The sequence below is a fragment of the Artemia sp. Qi Xiang Cuo genome, chromosome 14, assembly GCF_049724085.1.
Source record: "Artemia sp. Qi Xiang Cuo chromosome 14, ASM4972408v1, whole genome shotgun sequence".
NCBI classification, from domain to species: Eukaryota; Metazoa; Arthropoda; class Branchiopoda; order Anostraca; family Artemiidae; genus Artemia; species Artemia sp. Qi Xiang Cuo.
In genome coordinates, this window is record NC_142807.1 from 47,666,465 (window position 1) to 47,685,008 (window position 18,544).

The 18,544-nt window shown below is 34.1% G+C and overlaps 1 protein-coding gene across 4 annotated transcripts in view; it reads right to left on the reverse strand.

Moving 5' to 3' along the window:
• Positions 1 to 18,544, reverse strand: part of LOC148944547 (DNA-binding protein RFX2-like) — a 193,090-nt gene that overhangs the window by 34,822 nt on the left and 139,724 nt on the right. For all 4 annotated transcript variants that reach the window (XM_089100803.1, XM_089100800.1, XM_089100801.1 and 1 more), the window contains 3 exons: positions 14,801 to 14,905; positions 7,654 to 7,835; positions 763 to 973 (listed from right to left, as the gene is read on the reverse strand). In XM_089100803.1, coding sequence (XP_088956929.1) covers positions 763 to 973; positions 7,654 to 7,835; positions 14,801 to 14,905 — 498 coding nt within the window. The remainder of the gene's footprint in view (positions 1 to 762; positions 974 to 7,653; positions 7,836 to 14,800; positions 14,906 to 18,544) is intronic.

Genomic DNA, 18,544 nt, shown 5'->3' on the forward strand with positions numbered 1-18,544 from the left:
CTCTCTGGATCAGTTTTAAAATATTTTAGAACTCTTTGATTTTTATACTAGAGCCTTACAAACCCCTAACAAAAAAAAATCTTTAAAGTGTCACTGAAATCTCTCTTTATGAGCCCTGCTTGTGGCGAACCTTGTGACGTACGGCGCTAAAAAAGAATCTCCTTTTTCAGTAAGGTTTCCAGTGCGCTAGGTACTTGAAAGTTGTTCAATTTTTAAACACGCTTACTTTTGGACAGCCGCCTTTTATTACAGAAAAGTACAACTCTGGAATGAAATCTTTTTCTACGAAAAAAAAATATGCTACTGCATAATTGCTTTTTTTTTTACCCAAAGCTTAATAAACTGTTTTTGAAGGCCTAATAAAAAACACTGAAATAATATATTTTCTTTGTTTTTCTTCCTATGGCAAAGGATTTAGTGCTCAGATTTATGTAGGCTATCATCAAACTTCTTTCTTTTTTGAGTAGAGAAACAAGAAGCTTGATAGAATATCAACAAAGACCTCATCAAGATACTTTCTAACTGATGGAAGGAATAAAAGCTAAATTTATTACTTGAGTATTTGTTATTCGTGATCGTGTGTAATCAATGTACATTAGAGCTTATCTTTCACTTTTTGCATCCAGGCTAGAGAACTATAGTCCAAGTGCAAAAAAATGATATCAGATAATAATGGCTTTAGATCAAAGAAGTAAATTTTTAGCAGTCTGAATAGCAGAAGACAGGCCTAAAAAGATAAAGATTTGAAGGTAAATATGGTACCTGAGGAGATTCTGAACTAGAATTACTATGGTTCTCATGCATCAGGCTATCATGGTTGGACCGTGACCCAGGACTAGAAGCACCTCTGGACTTCTTTTGACCATTTTGGCCATGGTTACTCCGTGGCGAATCTGAGGGATCGTCAGGTACACCATGCAATGACGATGTTGGTTTCAAACGTATACCATAGTAATGGTATTTCGAGTTGCCTCTGAAAAAATCGAAACCAAAATTGAATGCGTCAAAATGAAAAAAAATAAATGAGGCATAGAAACAGAAAATAGCCATATATTATATGAAGTTATGATGTAGGTAAAACAAATTTAAAATATTTACCTATTTAATAAAAGAAATTAATAAGTAAAATTTAAACTAAAATTGAAGTTAAGATTTAATAAAGAACCTTAAAGAGACTTAAGCCGATGTGGGTAAAATAGACAGAAGAGAAAAACTAGAACAAATGAACAAGGAAACATTTTCAGCTGGTGAACATCAGAAAATAATATAAATATTTCCGCCGAAACCTCTGTTCAGCCGTTCTAATGCAAAAAGAAGAAAAGTAAATTACGGAGTAAAATCATAAAAACGAAATAAAGCGCCTCCCCCCTCCCTACAAAAAACATTCAATCACGTCAATAGCAAAAGAAAACAAAATGAAAAAGAATAACGAATGCAGAATGATTCGTTCAAAATTCGTTCGAGTATCTATTTATTCAATGCACTTAGATGAGGTAGTCTCTTGAAAAAGGTTTTTAAGCATCTCAAATATTTCTATTACTTCCCGATTTTCAAAGGCTGAAAATTTCTTTCTCTGTCTATTTGTTCTACATTTTCTTATTACGTGTTTCGTACTTGCATCATAGTCTCACATAATGTCTTATTATTTTCTTTCTATAGTGTACCAATTATTAAGTTAGTTCAACTCATTAAATTCTTTTTTTTTATTTTACTAATTTCCCTTCTTAAAGAGGCAAAGAATTTCTTATTATTGATAAATTAAATCATCTTCTTTACGGTATCTTATTTTCTATTTCAAGAAATTTGCCCCTTCTCCTCGAAATAATTTCCCCGCCCTAACAACACAAATTAATTGTCCCAAAGACATAACATGATGCCCCAACAGCACGAAGTGATTTGAACAGGTGGTTTCTACGACAATGATTGGTGACAGGTGGCTTAATGGCATGTAATAAGTCATGGCTTAATGTCAATACGGTATGATTTCCATTGAAGCTTCGTACCTTCGGGCTGAATCTTAATTTCTATAAGATTCATTTATTATTTTTCTATTATTTTCTACTGAATTACTGTCAATACGGTATGATTTCCATTGAAGCTTCGTACCTTCGGACTGAATCATAACGTGATGCCCCAACAGCACGAAGTGATTTGAACAGGTGGTTTCTACGACAATGATTGGTGACAGGTGGCTTAATGGCATGTAAAAAAAATTTGCCCCTCCTCGTCGAAATAATTTCCCCGCCCTAACAACACAAATTAATTGTCCCAAAGACATAACGTGATGCCTCAACAGCACGAAGTGATTTGAACAGTCAACAAGTAATAAATTTTACAAACAATACAATAATCTTATTTAATTCGGATAGAACATCGATAGAACAATTAATTCGATTACCAGAACATCATATAGAAATGTTTCATGGCTCATTTAAAAAAAATTGCTCACACCTACCGCTTTTTATACCACGCTTTTTATAAACTCCACCATCTTCAAATGCCATATGGCATAAAAACAGCACTTTTGGTGCCATTTGTCAAGTGGCTGGGCTAGCGGGCCACCAGAAAACCATGGAGATTTTTAGTAGCTCATATAAAAGTTGTTGCCCATATCTACGTACCTTGTATAAATTCCACCATCTGCAAGCGCCACATGGCACTAAAAATGGCACTTTTGGTGCGATGTCACATTTGGAAAAGCTGATGCTAGCGGTCTATTGAAGCTTCGCAGAGAGATATCTAATGGCTTATTTAAAAGCTATTGCTTATATATACGTTTTTTTTTTTTTTTTTTTTTTTTTTTTTTTTTTTTTTAATAGATTCTACCATCTGTAAGGACCATATGGCACAATATACGGCACTTTTGCTGCCATTTCTCAAGTCGGATAGCTTGGAAGTATAAAAAAGCACCATTGTAACATTTATGGCCCTAACCTCTAAACTAGAGATTTACTAGAACCTCTTAACTAGGTCTCTTAACTAGAGACCTCCCAGCCGGTCGCTTTTTCAAGCATCTTCTTGCTTTAGTGCGACTTGTCACATTGAGTTGTTTTTTTTGTTAATAAAAATGTATGAACCTGAACCTGAAACCTAAAAGCTATTGCTCATATCTACGTGCTTTATATATATTCTACCAGCTGTATGTGCCATCATGGTGCAGCAGTAGCTGCAACTTAGTTAAAGGCAAAGCACAGCCCATAGCGTCACTACAAATTAAAAAAAAAAACGTTTTGAGAAAAACTGCCTAATGACAAAAAAGTGCCACCAGACACTGATTTAGGAATGGTAGCCTAACTATTATTCCGGTTAATAGTAAGAGTAAAAGTTTATTGAAAAATCGAATTTATAAGATTTGAAAAAAGAGTCTGAAATCCCTCGAAAATGACGCCAGATTATAATGAAAAGTGCACCATTGGAATCAGTATGGTTGAAAATCCTGTATAGGAGAATTACAGTTCTCCACCTTGAACAACAAGGGAATTCACTTTTGTGCATGGGTAGCATTGATCTGTCCCCTTTCCTTTTTTTTTTTCTTTTTCTACCAGGGCTAGCGGGTTACCAGAATATCATACAGAGATATTTAATGACTCGTGTAAGAGCTATCGCTCCTATCTTAGTGTTTTTCATAAATTCCACCATCTGAAAGTGCCACAAGGCACTAAAAATGGTACTTTTTAGTGCCATTTCTCAAGTGGAAAAGCAGGGGCATAAAAAAGTCAGATGCGTCTAGGTCTAGGCCATAAGGTGAATGTGGCAGGAATTCCCACCGAGATTCTCTCCGATCTTCTTTTTTAGTAATGCAAACAATGTGGTGAGGAGTGATGGAGGAGGATTCCCCAATAGATTTCCTCAAATCTTGTACATTATAGACTCATGTGATAATTCTTCAATTTTATAAAAAGTCCACAAGCATCCCACAATTCCTTCACAGTTGTAGAAAATGGTTGCCATCATCTAGTTGACAGAAATTTCACGTATTTCTGGAATACCCTTCGCACTATCGCATTTAGTGGCACATCGCATTAATCACATTTAGTTACTTAGATTATATAAATTTGTTTCAACTGGAAGCAAGAAGCAACATTAAAACTTAAAACGAACTGAAATTATTCAGTATATGAGGGGGACTGCCCCCTCACCCAGAATAAATTCAAGTAAAAAAGCTCATGGCAGTGTTGCTTCTACATTAAATTTAAATTAAAAACGGTCTTAGATTAATGAAAAAAAAGCTTTTCTAAGGGAAGTAAAGAGCGGAGTTGAAACTTAAAACGAACTAAAATTATTGCTTCACAGTCTATCTTTCATATGTCGATAAATTCGTCCAAATAAACCGACTGATGATATATCCCTATGTATGTATGATTATAGAAAACTAGTACTTTACTGAAAACACAAAAGTCAGATATAAAAAAGAAGAATATTGATTTAGGAGTCAAAAATGAGTAATTAGCCTGACAACAACAGACTAATCTATAAGGCTTAGTTTATATTACACCAGCTGTGATACAAGTAACTTTCAGTATACAATGAATATTATCTTAAAAACATAAGCATAAAAATGAATTTTATTTTAGTAACCGCAAAGTCATTGAACAGCATACAGAAATAATGGATTAATTTATCAGGTAATATTTTGGTCTCACCAGCTATAATACCAATAGTGAGTAATACACGATTTTAAATTGTAAGAAACATGTTTATTCCAAATTTTACTTGTATTCATCCGAAAAAAGCCCAAAAGGCCATAGACGTGCCAATTAGGGGGTGGGGGCAGGGGTCACGTCCCCTAGATTTTTGAAAAGACCTTGTTACTTCTATTTAACAGCTATTTTGTGTTTTAGCCATGTGTATTATTGAACTAGCGAGGCTGAATGACCGGTCGCTTGTATTGTTCACCTTGCTTTTGTTTTTTCAGAGCCATTAAAGATCACTGTTATTTTTTTGCAGTTACTTTTCAATGCCTTTATTTTGAAATGTTATTTCTATCCTTATCCCGGAGAATCCTAAATATAGCGATAGTATACAACCTTGTTTTGAAATGTATAAAACAAATGTATGCAAACTCGCTGGTTTTATGCATGCCGCTTTTCCAAGGTGAAGGTCAGATTTGACCTTCAGCAGATTTGTGGCAGATTTTGCAGATTTGCATTGCAAAACGACTACTGAAAAAAATCAGCTCAGCCTCTTTTGCCTCAACTTATATGCATAATGAAAAGTGTTTGGTCATTGTAAATTGTTTATAAAGCACTTGGACTGATTTCTGGGACATAGGAGACGCTCCAAAAGCTGAGAAATAATAACAAATAAAAACTTCAGCAAAAACATAACAGAATTCTTGGTTTTACACAAAATCCAGAAATAGAAGTCTGTAAAATCCAAAACCAGTGCTCAGAACCAGAGCAGTTAAGCCATTTCCACTCGTCTCAAAGACTCTTATCAAATTCAACAACCGGTAAACGCAACATCAGTCAGCCAGTTTGATCAGACTCCGGTAAATTTCTGTCCTTGGAGATGATCGACCGTTTCACGAGCCAGATGGACCGACATTTCACGCAAATATGCCTCTGCTCGGCGTTTTATCAACCTTCTACCCTTCAATTTCTGATTTTCTCAAATTTTAAAGGTTGAAAGGGTAATGTGTCATTATTAAGTGATTCTCGGTGTTGATGAAACTGGCCTAAAATCCCAGCTTTTTCTAGCAAAGTTGCACTTTTCAAAATGTGACACTTTTAAAGTGGATCTACTCCGAGATATTGAAATTTTATCCGACCTCCCAATTGCCTATTCTGCAGTACTATAAAACTGATGAAACTAGTTGCTACTTTACCTGTGACCACTACCAGTTATGAACGATTTTTCTCAGCATTGAAGGTACACGAAGGTATATGAACGATTTTTATCAGCATTGAGGGTATATTTTTCTCAGGTATATAAAGGATTATCTGCGATCGACAATGGGAAATGACAGACTCAATAATCTCATGAGCATGGCCGTTGAAAAAGAGGAAACGCTGGATTTGGATAGTTTACAGACAATTTATCCAAAGAGCCAAATCGCCGCCATCCCCTGTTTTAAGCATGTTTGCTCAATCTTGTTCTGTTGTTCATATCCTTATTAAAAATGAAAAAAATCCTTGCCTCCCACCCTACATTTTCGTGAATTAGCGCCACTAAAAGGCCACCAACTTAGTAACCTTTTTGGGGTCTTCCTCCAGGCATATTTATAATAATGAAAAATATTGACTGAATACAACACCTTTTATATAATGTATAGCATCACTGCAATACTTTCATGTATCTTTTTAGCTCTTTAAATGAATTTGAATGTGACGCCATTCATATTAAAAAGGTTTTTTTTTGAAGATTCAGGCTCTAAAGTTTAGTAAGTTGTGCACGTCGCACGTGCACAACACGTGTGCAACGTCGCAGTTGTGCACGTCCTCTCCATGACCCACCATTGGGGCATGCGCCCCACGTTGGGAATCACGGAGATAGAAGATTTATGTTGACTCTAAACTTAGTAGGAAATGCTCACTAAATTTCAACTTCTAATTCAAAGAATATGTCATTTTGAGAAATAAAAGACACTTTATTATACAATGCATAAGACATTGTGAATCCGATAAAAACTGCAATGAAAACTACTCAATAACAAGAAGGTACTAAGATTTTTCGTATGTGAATTATGGTTCGTCGTAATGACGGTTCGGTTCGTCGTTATGGTATGGTTATGGTTCGTCGCAATATATTCCAGAATACAAAAATTTACCGTCGTATATTAGAATTTCTAACGTCAATTATACGACATGTGTAACTATGTGACATGTATCTTCCCATAGGAATCTGAAAAATTACAGCTTGATAAAAGTGTTTTGATTTATTCACTCAAATAAATCAAAACTTTTCTTTTCAACATATCACTCAGGAGAAAGAAAAAATCTGGAGTCAAATTAATATACAAAAAGTAATGCGCATGTGCCAGCTCGAAAAGCAAATATTGTGCTTCTTTTGTATTCATCTATTTTTAGACCTATATTTTGTTCCTATTTATATTTGAGTTAAGACTTAGATATTATTTTCTTGCTAATTTGAAAACCCAACACACATGGGTCTGAAGAATTAACGATTCGGTTTTGGAAAATACAAGAAATTTTTTTCTTTTTTAAATTTATTTAGCAAAAACTTTTTTTCTATGGTGTTTCCCTTTCATATAAAATATTTAGAGTAGAAAAGCAGTAGTAAAATTCTGCATTAAAATTTATTAATACTAATGATTATGAACGTAAATATTGACGAAGACCACACTGCCTTTCCATATCAAACAAACACAATTTAAAAACAATAGGGAAATTTTTCATAGACAGTGCAATTTAAATCGGTGAATATTTCGGCCCTATGTCCAAGGGCTGTCTTCAGCACAACATTAAAGAAATATATATATATATATATATATATATATATATATATATATATATATATATATATATATATATATATATATATATATATATATATATATATATATATATATATATATATATATATATATATATATATGTTTTGTTTGATGATTATGAACAAGTATTTACAAGAATAACCTGGTGTTCTGAACACAGATACCTAAAAAAATACCTTCTCAAAAGACAATTATACCTTGTACCAAGTCGTCTCGTCCGCAGTCCAACAAAGACTGAACGTATCAGCTTTCCAAAGGACGCAGCATTGACAGGGTCTATTTTATGATCCTCGCAATGACGGAGATAGTGGTAATATAATGTAGATCGAGGCAGACTAACGCCCTCTGCAGTTTCATAGTTGTCAAGTAACCACTGAACCTAAAATATTTATTTTTTAAATTAGAGACACCAACTTAAAGCTAATAAAAATCCATTTTCCGACCTTGTTGCTTGAAGCTTCGTTCATTCTTAGTTAATTAAGTAAAAAAAGATCATCTTAAATGGACAAACCAGTTTTTCAGGCCAACATCTTCAGTAGATAAGAACTATGGCGAAGAAAACAGCAGTAAAAGGCCACATTTTCATTCAAACCGATTAAAACAGAATTAAAACACATTAAAACATTTAAACCGATTACACATTTAAACCGATTAAAACACATTTTTTCTTCAGATTAAAACAGAAATCTGTAAAACAGGATATCCCGACAGTCTAAAATGGAAGGCCCAGTTATAGTTAGCTCAAATGCCTTGGGAAAACCACCCGAAAAACCTGAAGCAGAACAAGGAAAAATATTCAGACGGAAGGGATTCTAGTTGCGTTACTATCATACCAACTACACAATATAAAAAGTACAAGCTCAAAATCACAACGGTGATTTTTTTTTTTTTATCTTCATAATTATTTTTTTCTTCTTCAAACCGTTTTCTTCTTTTTTTACATGAAAATTTTCTTTTCTTTGCTTCTGACTGTTGAGTTTTCTTCAATTCCGTCTCTCAGGATACAACTCCATGTATAAGTGTAGGGTCGGACAAAGAAAAGTCATTCAAGTCATCAGTACGGTCACTGTACATGTAACCGAAATATCTAGTATTTTTGTGAATTTTATCACTGTCTATTAAAAGGTTTTTATCCCTAGTTGAACTTTTATTTATCGTCATGAAAAAGCAGTGTATTCTTCGAAATCATCTACAATTATTTTCCAAAAATAGTCTCAATATTAAATTAAGAAAAAAGATTAATTAGCCTCAGGAGGAAGTCTCCTGGAGGATATATTTCTTTTGAGGTTTGAACTATACCTAATTTTTGATCACTTCCGGAACAGCACATCCAAGTACTATAATTTTCAATTGTACACCATAGATTTCATGGGTTCCTGTTTTCCTTTTGATTGTCCGGAAAAAAATATCAGGTGAAAATGTTCAAAAACTTATTTTTTCTTTCTGTTACAACTACGAAAATCAGACATGCCCTTTAGTTTTGATCCGACTAAAATTTATTAATAATAGTATCTGTGCCTCATATTTGGACAAAATATTTGTTGACGGGTTGTTTGATTATGTTTATTTTACAATACTATGGACTCCACCAATGCTCTGGGGTGAATGTGCCATCATGCTGAAATATCATATATTGAATAAAAAGTTTATATAAATAGTCTTTTGATAGTTCTAACACGATTCACTGCCTCAAAGTTTCCACTCCATAATACGTTGGCACTATTTCGAACAAAAATGTTGTTCTGCAGCACAAAATAGCAAAAACTGGCACTTGGCTGCTGCGGTGAGATCTTTTTTGATGCTTGAAAATTCCACTGAAACTGAGGTTTCCATTCGAATAAGCCCTCTCCCAATACTATACAGTCACAGATTTGATTCGTCACCCCTGGTGGAGCAAAAGACACCCGTGATCATCCTTCAAACAAAAAATACGAAATTTCAGAAGATAGTGAAGATAGTTTGAAACCTACATTAGAAGGCTGTCTGAGATGCTGATTTTTTCGTACAATTTTCGTCAAGGTTGCCCACCTTTTTGAGGATGTTTTCCTAATTTTCCTACAATTATGCAAATTTCTTTAATTTTTTGGTGAGCAACTGTAAACCTAATTTATTCTACATATTTAGAATCATCACAAAAAGGAAATTCTTTTTACTGATGTAATTCTTTTGATGTATATATCGTTATCTCCCGTAAAAGTATAAAATAATGGAAAACGTTCTTTGGTTTTAGGCATGAAGCTATAATAAAGAGAATGACAAACAAGGGATGAAGAAGAAAACAAGAAAAAGTCAATGCTGTCAGTCTTGACAAAATAGCTTACGGGCTGTTCATGTATCTATTGCTAACAGCTAAACGCAGTACCAAGCAACCTGCTACAAACACAGCTGCGCACTCTCATCCTCCGCTCTGATTTATTTAGAGCTCCACTCTTTCGTCAAGTTCCCACTTCCTTTTATATCTTACCTTATGACCCTCTTCCCACCACGTTCGAGAACGCAGTTTTTGCGTTTGAGTCCGGTTGGATTCTGAAAAAGCACGGCTTTTGGCTTCTTCTTCATCCTTAAAACGAGACCTATATATCTTGATTTTTCATCCATTATAATCCTAGAGGGTAAAGTTGAACTAAATTTACGTTTAGCCTATTGCTTGATTTACAGTCACTTATTCGAGTAGCATACTTAATCGTTAGAGCAATTTTCAATCCTACCATTTTTTTTTCTAATAGGTATCTAATATCTTACGACACTGCTTTCAGTTGAAGATCGTTTAAAAACTTAATCCCCTTGTATAAATATCTAAGGTAGCAAGATATTTAATTTGTAACACTCCGGATTCAGTCCCCCTGTAGCCTAATTTAATATTTAGATTTATGCTTTGCTCTCCAAGCTTAAATTTCCAAGGGGAGAGGCATCAGCTCTAATCCCAAATACGTTACTGACATTATTTTTTGAAGCCAGATATTCTCTAGTTCATAATCCCGTATCAAATAGGAAAAGACATTAATTAGCATCAGTTTAGAGAGAACTGAGTTTTTCTTCCTTTAAGATTTTGAGAAAGGAAAAAATAATCAATAAGCCGATGAAGCCTAAACTAAGTAAATATTTACCGACATTTGTTTGTCATAAAATAAAGAGAAAGGGGGATGGATCAATTCATAATGGTGATTTGATCCTTCGAACACAAAGACGTCTAAGAGACTCAATAAATATTATTTAAATACAAAAGTTTTTGAAAGGAAACGCATGAATTATATTTTTTGAAGATGAGTAAATATTATTTAAGTTTTAAGGAGCTTAAAATTTTGTAGTTGAAGTGTGTTTGGAATTCTTTAAATTGGTTTAAAATCGTATCTTTAAAATATTTCCTGAAGGAATAGGAGAAAAATGTCACAAAGAAAAAAAGTAAAGCTCAAACATACACAGCAAAGAAATAAATCAAAATCATAATTTGCAATGCCACTAAATGAATCAGAAATATATATTATTGTTGTCATATGTCATTTACACGGTGCATTTATGTGCCATATATATGTTACCGTGAATATCCGAAATTGGTGAATGTTCGAAATAACTTTTTTTTCCTTGGATTTAGTCAGCGTTGATTGTCAAATTTTTCGGTTTTATGCAAAGTTTGATGGTGACAGGTTAGGTTTTTAACCCATTTCTGATATTTATAACCTAATTTACCTTAACCTAACTTTAACTTTTACCATCAAAGCTTGCATAAGACTAAAAAAGCTGATTCGCAAAGCTAATTGAATCCAGTCAGAGAAAAAGGAATTTCGGACATTCACTGGTGTATGTCAACATTAACCACATTTCGGACATTCACAGTAACATATACACTACAACCACTAGTTCGATGTGATCAACCATAGGAAAAAACACAAAAAATAAACAAGCATGTTTTTTGGATAAAATGAAACATTTCGTGCTTTTACATACACAGGGATTGAAACCTCCGCAATAGTGGTTCTTGGACATCCTGTGGTGAAATTTTAATCAACAGTCAACTTCCTTTAAAGTTTTTTACCTCCTTTTCCAAAATATACGAATTTTATTGGGCTTATAACTTTCCTATTAACAATTTCAAATTCAATGAACTTTACTTATTTAACACCACCCTAAAAACAGATTATTTTTATATATTTATTATTATACAAAAAATTCGCATTTTGGGTTGCTGTTCGCATGGTAGGTCTTTACTTACAGTTCGTTATGCCGAATTATTTGATCAAAATAAGTTCAAGAACGTGGAACGCAACATTCGAATAGCTTAAATTTTTCCTGCTGGAAATTAAGCTTTCCAAAATATAGCTCGTACTTCGCAATGATTTGTCAACCAAATTCAATATTTTTCATGTCAAATTCACGGTTAGTACGTCAATTGAGGTTAAGAAATAGAGCGAAGCAACACATTACAAAGAACTTGGTGTTATTTCACTCTTTTTATGCATTGGGGTTACTAAACAGCACCCAACTTCGATTAAAGCACGTGACGTGAGAAATTTCTAGGACAAGCAGGATGAAGGACTAATCAAGGGAAGTAATCAAGATTGCTACCCAGAGAACATGACATTGAAAAAAAAACAACAAGTTAATCTATGAGAGGGGAATTCCCATTTTTTAAACCCAGTTGGAATCATCGAGACATGATATGTAACCTGAATGCATGTACATTTCTATCATCTGCATGCTATCTAGTAATTGCAACTTATTATAATTTATAGTTTCCTTAGATATCAGCACGGATTCGCCGTCATCCACTGAAATTATAGCAGCAGCAAAGAAGCTGAAAAATGGGAAGTCGCCTGGCGAAGGCAGGATATCCACGGAAATGATCAACGCGACTGTAATGACCTGCCTCAAGTTCTGGACAGCGCTGTTCGCAGTAATATGGACGACCGACAAAATACCTTCGGATTGGAAACGCAGCACCCTTGTGAGGATCTTTAAGAAGGGCGATGCGTCCTTCCCAGGCAACTGGCGAGGAATCTGCGTGCTTTCCATACCTAGCAAATTGCTGACGCACATTTCAGTGCAGAAAATCAGCTCGCAGCTCGACAGACACCTTCGCGACGAGCAGCATGAATTCAGACCGAACCGTTCATGTGCAGATCTGATATTTACTCTACGGCTACTGACGGAATATAGCAGAGAGTGACGGTCAAATACCTATATGATATTCATCGATTTTGAGAAGGCATTTGACTCAGTAGACCGCCAAAGTCTGTGGAAGATCCTACTGCATTACGGAATCCCTGAAAAGATAGTTTCGCTGATCGCTACGTTCTATGAATATAGCAAGTGCTGTGTAATGACACCAGATGGCCAAACTCGTTTCTTCCACATTCTGTCAGGAGTTAAGCAAGGCTGCGTCTTGTCACCGCTACTTTTCGTAATCGTCATTGATTACATACTGCGAAGTACAAGCACAGACGGAATCCAGCTGAATCCAGAAACACGCCTCAGTGATGTAGATTTCACTGACGACATCGCCGTTCTAGAATCATGCAAGCAAAGACTCCAAAAACTCCTTGACAAAGTGAGGGAGAGAGGTGGCCAGGTCGGCCTTAAATAAATAATGAGAAAACAAAATGCATGGCTACCACCGATTCACCCCCGAGCATCACTTGCGGAGACCAACACATAGAGCAAGTCGTCCATTCCAAATACATGGGAAGCATAATAGAAAGCACCGGATCGACCAAAAAAAAGTGCTCACAAGAATCAGCCAAGCCAATGGGGCCTTCAATAGATTACGGAAGGTATGGCGGTCCCAGAGCTTCTCTATACGGCTAAAGCTACGACTAATCAATAGCAATGTTATGCCAGTGCTGCTTTACGCAGCCGAAACCTGACACCTGAACCAGGAACAAGAGAGAACAATACTTGCTTTCGAAAACACATGTCTCAGAAAAGTTCTCAACATCCGTTGGCAGCAGAGAATAACAAACCAATCCATCCGTGACAAGACTGGCCAGCATCTTGTGACATATATCAAAAGAGTCCGCCGATGGAAATACCTTGGCCACGTACTACGTGAGGACAATCTCCGACTACCAAATGCAGCGCTCCATTGGCAGCCATCGGGTCCACGCCACAGGGGCAGACCCAGAAACACCCTGCGTCAAACGTACCAGACAGATCTCCGTAACCTGCACACACCAATCCAACCTCAGTAAGAGGACATACTTGCAGCATCAAACCTGCGGGGAGATTGGCTGCTCCTTCTTGATGCCCTGGGTGGCTCTGGAGGCACAGGCGGATCTAAGGTCTAAGGTAAGGTAATTTCCAGCCATAGTAAAAATATGGCTATAATTTAATATTTATAGTTATAGTTCACAAAATTGATTATACAAGTATATATAGTTAAATCATTCATTTGGTCTATAATTCATTTATCTCAAAAACTATTCAGGTCACTTTCCTTCTTAGATGATATCATTCAATTATATTCAATTTATTCAAACAAAAATAAAACATAACATCAATTGACCGTATTATTTTTGAAGGTCTCGTTTACCTGCAAAAAGTAAATCAGAAAGTACTGTCAGAAGAAAAAGGAACAAACAGTCATTCATTTTCTTTAATGAAGAAGGGGAAAAGTAATACTGCAAGAAGCTCATTAATGTTGCAGCAAAAATCAAATTTGGATCTCATAGACAAAAATTCAAGCTTTAGTTTTCGCGATATTGTACGTCAGAACTGGTTTACAGCCTTTACATGCAAACAATTTCTTTTTCGAAAATCCAAATGAAGAAATCACATTAAAAAATTATAGCATGCAATCTGAATAATGTGGCTCCACTTAAAATATAACCATTTAACTTGGCTAAAAATATGTGAAAAGCTATTTTGGAGAACTCATGAGTTCATTAGTTTTTGGTTAAATTCTAGCGTTACTTATATAGACTTTGACAGCTATGAACAGCATTAAAATATTCTTTGAGTGAATAATGCAGAATTTGTGAATTTAGATAAACACTGAGAGGTTAATTGAGAAATACGTTTCATAGTCTTAGCAAAGTAAGATCTCAGTGAGGACGGAGTAAAACGACCAAGTAGGCAAAGTTTACTAAAGTGAACTTTGTCTGTAACAGCAATCATAACACTTCGGCCTTAAAACTGGAAGTCTTAGTTAACAATAATTATTCGGGATATATTCTTGTTCTTTTTTCATTGTCTAGGTTGTAAATTACATACATTTTTTTTTTCATTTCTTTTTCTAGTATAATCATGATAGTGAAAAACAAGAGTTCTAGCTGAAATTATAGCCTCCAAGTTTTCTCTAGAACCCCTCTATCAAGTTCCAGCTTTATAAATGTAATAAGAACCACTTACAGTAGCTGGTGAGACGCGGTTGGCATGGGCTAAGCCAAATCGAGCGTCATCCTGGTTTTGATTCGACTGATTTGATTGATTTGTCGCCACAATGTACTGTTGGTCCTAATAAAGGAAGAATATATACACAACAGAAAGAAACGAAAAAGTAATGCTAGACCTCTACCTAGACCCTGTGAAGGGTTGCAAATACTAGATCGAGACCTAGCTCCGGTGAAGTGCTACACAAATTGCTGTTCCTGGGTCACAGTTGCGAGGAAACACGTGCAACTTCGTTTTAGGTGGAAAAACTTATATATTTCGTTTCAGATTCTTCGGTTGAACGAAAAATTTAGACATGGCGCATAAAGAGGCGCATAAACAGGAAGTAAAACATCCAGAAAGCTTGTGTTTTTATCATCTATATGACCGTCCTTTCCTGGACGATTTCATGTGTCTATAAACCATTTGTAAGAAGGTTGGATTATGAAAGCAAAACGCACCTTAATCAAAAATAAAAATAAAATTAATATTTTTAAGGTACTTGACATTAAAAACGCTAAGACACAATCTGCTAGACTCGAATCCCTCCAACTAGAAGCTCAAAATGAGATTAAATAGCCTAAGTAAGTTCACCAAAACAGACAAAATCCCTAAGAACAGTTTTCTCGAAAGGCTCTACATGTCAAGCTATTCAACACTATTCGAAGTTACGGTTTTGGTTAGAAAAACTCGTCAACGTTCCACTATAACGCCACTACAGAGACGAGCAAGCAAGATTCGCTTTCCGGGGTTAGGTACGGAGAAAAGAGGTCGTAGCAAAGCAAAAACCTAAAACCCCCCCTCAATACACAAGGTTATGATCAATAGTTCATCCTTAACATGCAACCATCCAAAGTATCAGCTTTTTTACTACTGTCACGCGAATCAAGCGGAATGGCGAAAACGCGGATTCATTTTAAGCAAAAATAAACAAAAAATCATGACAGAACAAGGATGAGCCAAAGAGCTACTTAAAGATTAAGTAAAAGGAAACGAGCTAAACACAAATAGAAATGTTCTCATAGAAAACAATTAACAAAACACGATTAACATGTATTTACAACTAAATGAAACAATATTAGGGATGCAAGAACACGAAAGCGGAGAAATAAGAGGACACGAGGAGGCATATATTGGTAAAGACCTCTTTTGAATAAAAACAAGGGAGAAAAATCACTAAAGACAGCTAGCCACTGCGTCAAGCTCCTTCCTAGAATAATGTTATTTGACTCCCTTAGGTAGTAACAGACTAGCAACGTATTCTGACTTAATTACTTTACTAAATGTACAGAAACATTAATACATGGAAACAAATTCACTCTTAATAATATACTGTAGTCAGGGGTTTTGATTACCCATTTTTCTTTTCTTTTTTTCAAAAATGTTACATTTTTTTCTCCCTTTTTTGTGTGCCAAATCTTTTCTTTAAGCAAACCTAAAATATAGATTGGCATATTCTTACACAAATAATTTTTATAGTTAGTCTAAATTAAATAAAAGTTATATACTAAAAATCAATACACAAAATGAGCTGTTTAAGAATAAAGCCAATAAACTTTTTTCAAACTTCCAATTTTTTTCACCTACTAGTAACGAGTATACATTAGTAAACTGCGACGCTGCAGACGTTGTTTCAAACCTGAGTTACACATGGCCTTTTTCTCTTGCCCACTGGCTAAAGTCACCTGCCTATCCCATTTGATTTAAATGCGCATGCATCATTGGCCACCAGAGAAGGAAAAAGGGGGGCAATTGTATAGGAGCCAATGGCACAATAGAACATGAGAATCCTAAACTAATTGAGACACGTTTGTTAGAAAAACATTACAAATTCAATCGTTTTGCGATCATTAAATCCCCAGTCACAAAATATAAAAACATACTAGATTTAAAGCCCCCGGAAATCTAAAAATTTCCTCCAACCAATCAGGCATATATACGCTCCCTGGTTATCTATCCTGTTTCATTCATTTAGCGCCTGTTTCACGTAATGCAGAGGATATCCAGTTGTCATTCGATTTCAAATTGGTTCTTTTGTTCAGCTGCTCTTGTAAATTAAAGGCCCACAGTGGATACAATTCAAAATACTTTTTTTTAAATGTTTTAATTAATTTTATTCCATCCATTAAAAATCAGGGCAAAATAATTACTGTTATTTTGTTATAATATTGCACATCTAAAGTACCCACTTTTCCCCCTCAAAGCGATCCCATCGCATTCTCAAAACTTTATATATCATTATTTACAGCACTTGAGTTTTTTTTCTGCTCAATTTTTTTTCAACCAAGAGATATGTAAGTTTTATGTTCATGTCCCACGGTCTTTAAAAAACTTTGGGTTCTCTCTTTCTGTCTCTTTCTCTCCGTTTATTAGCTTCTTCAAGTACGAAAAGAAAGCAAAGTCCTCATATTTATCCAGATTAAGCCATTTATTTTTATCCATTTATGTTTTTATATTTAAATATAAAAACATCCTCCAAATGCACCAAAAAAAAAAAAAAAAAAAAAAAAAAAAAAAAAAAAAAATTACTTCCAACTATCCAGAAATATTGAAATATTTCAAGGCTTAAAATAAAAGCATAAGGCGGTCATGACATATTTCCAACTCTTCAAGGATCTTTACAACATTGCATCCTCTAATGTGAGCAAAACCACCACAGCACCATGATACTTAGGAGCGATAAAAATTTTCATGTCATAATCACGAAATCAATAAAAATTCCAAATAGGGATAGGTCCTTTTATTAGACAGTGAAACGAAAATACAAAACAAAGACTCTAAATATTTCGATGAAACAGTCGGTCATGATCATCAGTAGAGTTACTAACTTATCAAAATTAAAACAAACTGCTTTTATACTAAACAAAATAATCACTTCCGGGTCAAAGCAAGTTACCGGTCCATTGACTTAAAAAGTTCACTAACTGTTCTTGATTTTTTTTTTTTTTTTTTTTTTATATATATACTGCGTTGAGTAAAGGTGGTACAAGTTTCTTCGAGTTAGGTGGTACAAGTATATATATATATATATATATATATATATATATATATATATATATATATATATATATATATATATATATATATATATATATATATATATATATATATATATATATATATATATATATATATATATATATATATATATATATATATATATATATATATATATATATATATATCTATATAACTTGTACCACCTAACTATATATATATATATATATATATATATATATATATATATATATATATATATATATATATATATATATATATATATATATATATATATATATATATATATATATATATATATATATATATATATATATATATATATATATATATATATATATATATATATATATATATATATATATATATATATATATATATATATATATATATATATATAAAGGCTTTGTTTTGATGAAAAGTTAAGCATCTTAAAAGTCTTAAGATTAGTCTTAGGTATCCTAGATGAAACTTTTATAGGTTTTGCGAGTTCAGGGTGCAAGAATAGGCTTTAAAATTAATGTTAAGAAGACTAAGCCGCTAAGGTCAGGAATAAGTGAAGATGAAAAGATGATGTTGGGTAACGAGAAGATCGATCAAGTAGGCAGCTTCATTTACCTAGGTGGTATGATTAGTAAAAATGGTGGGAGCAGTGAAGATGTTAAAAGCAGAATAGCCAAGGCCCAGAGTCTTTTTTCACAGTTG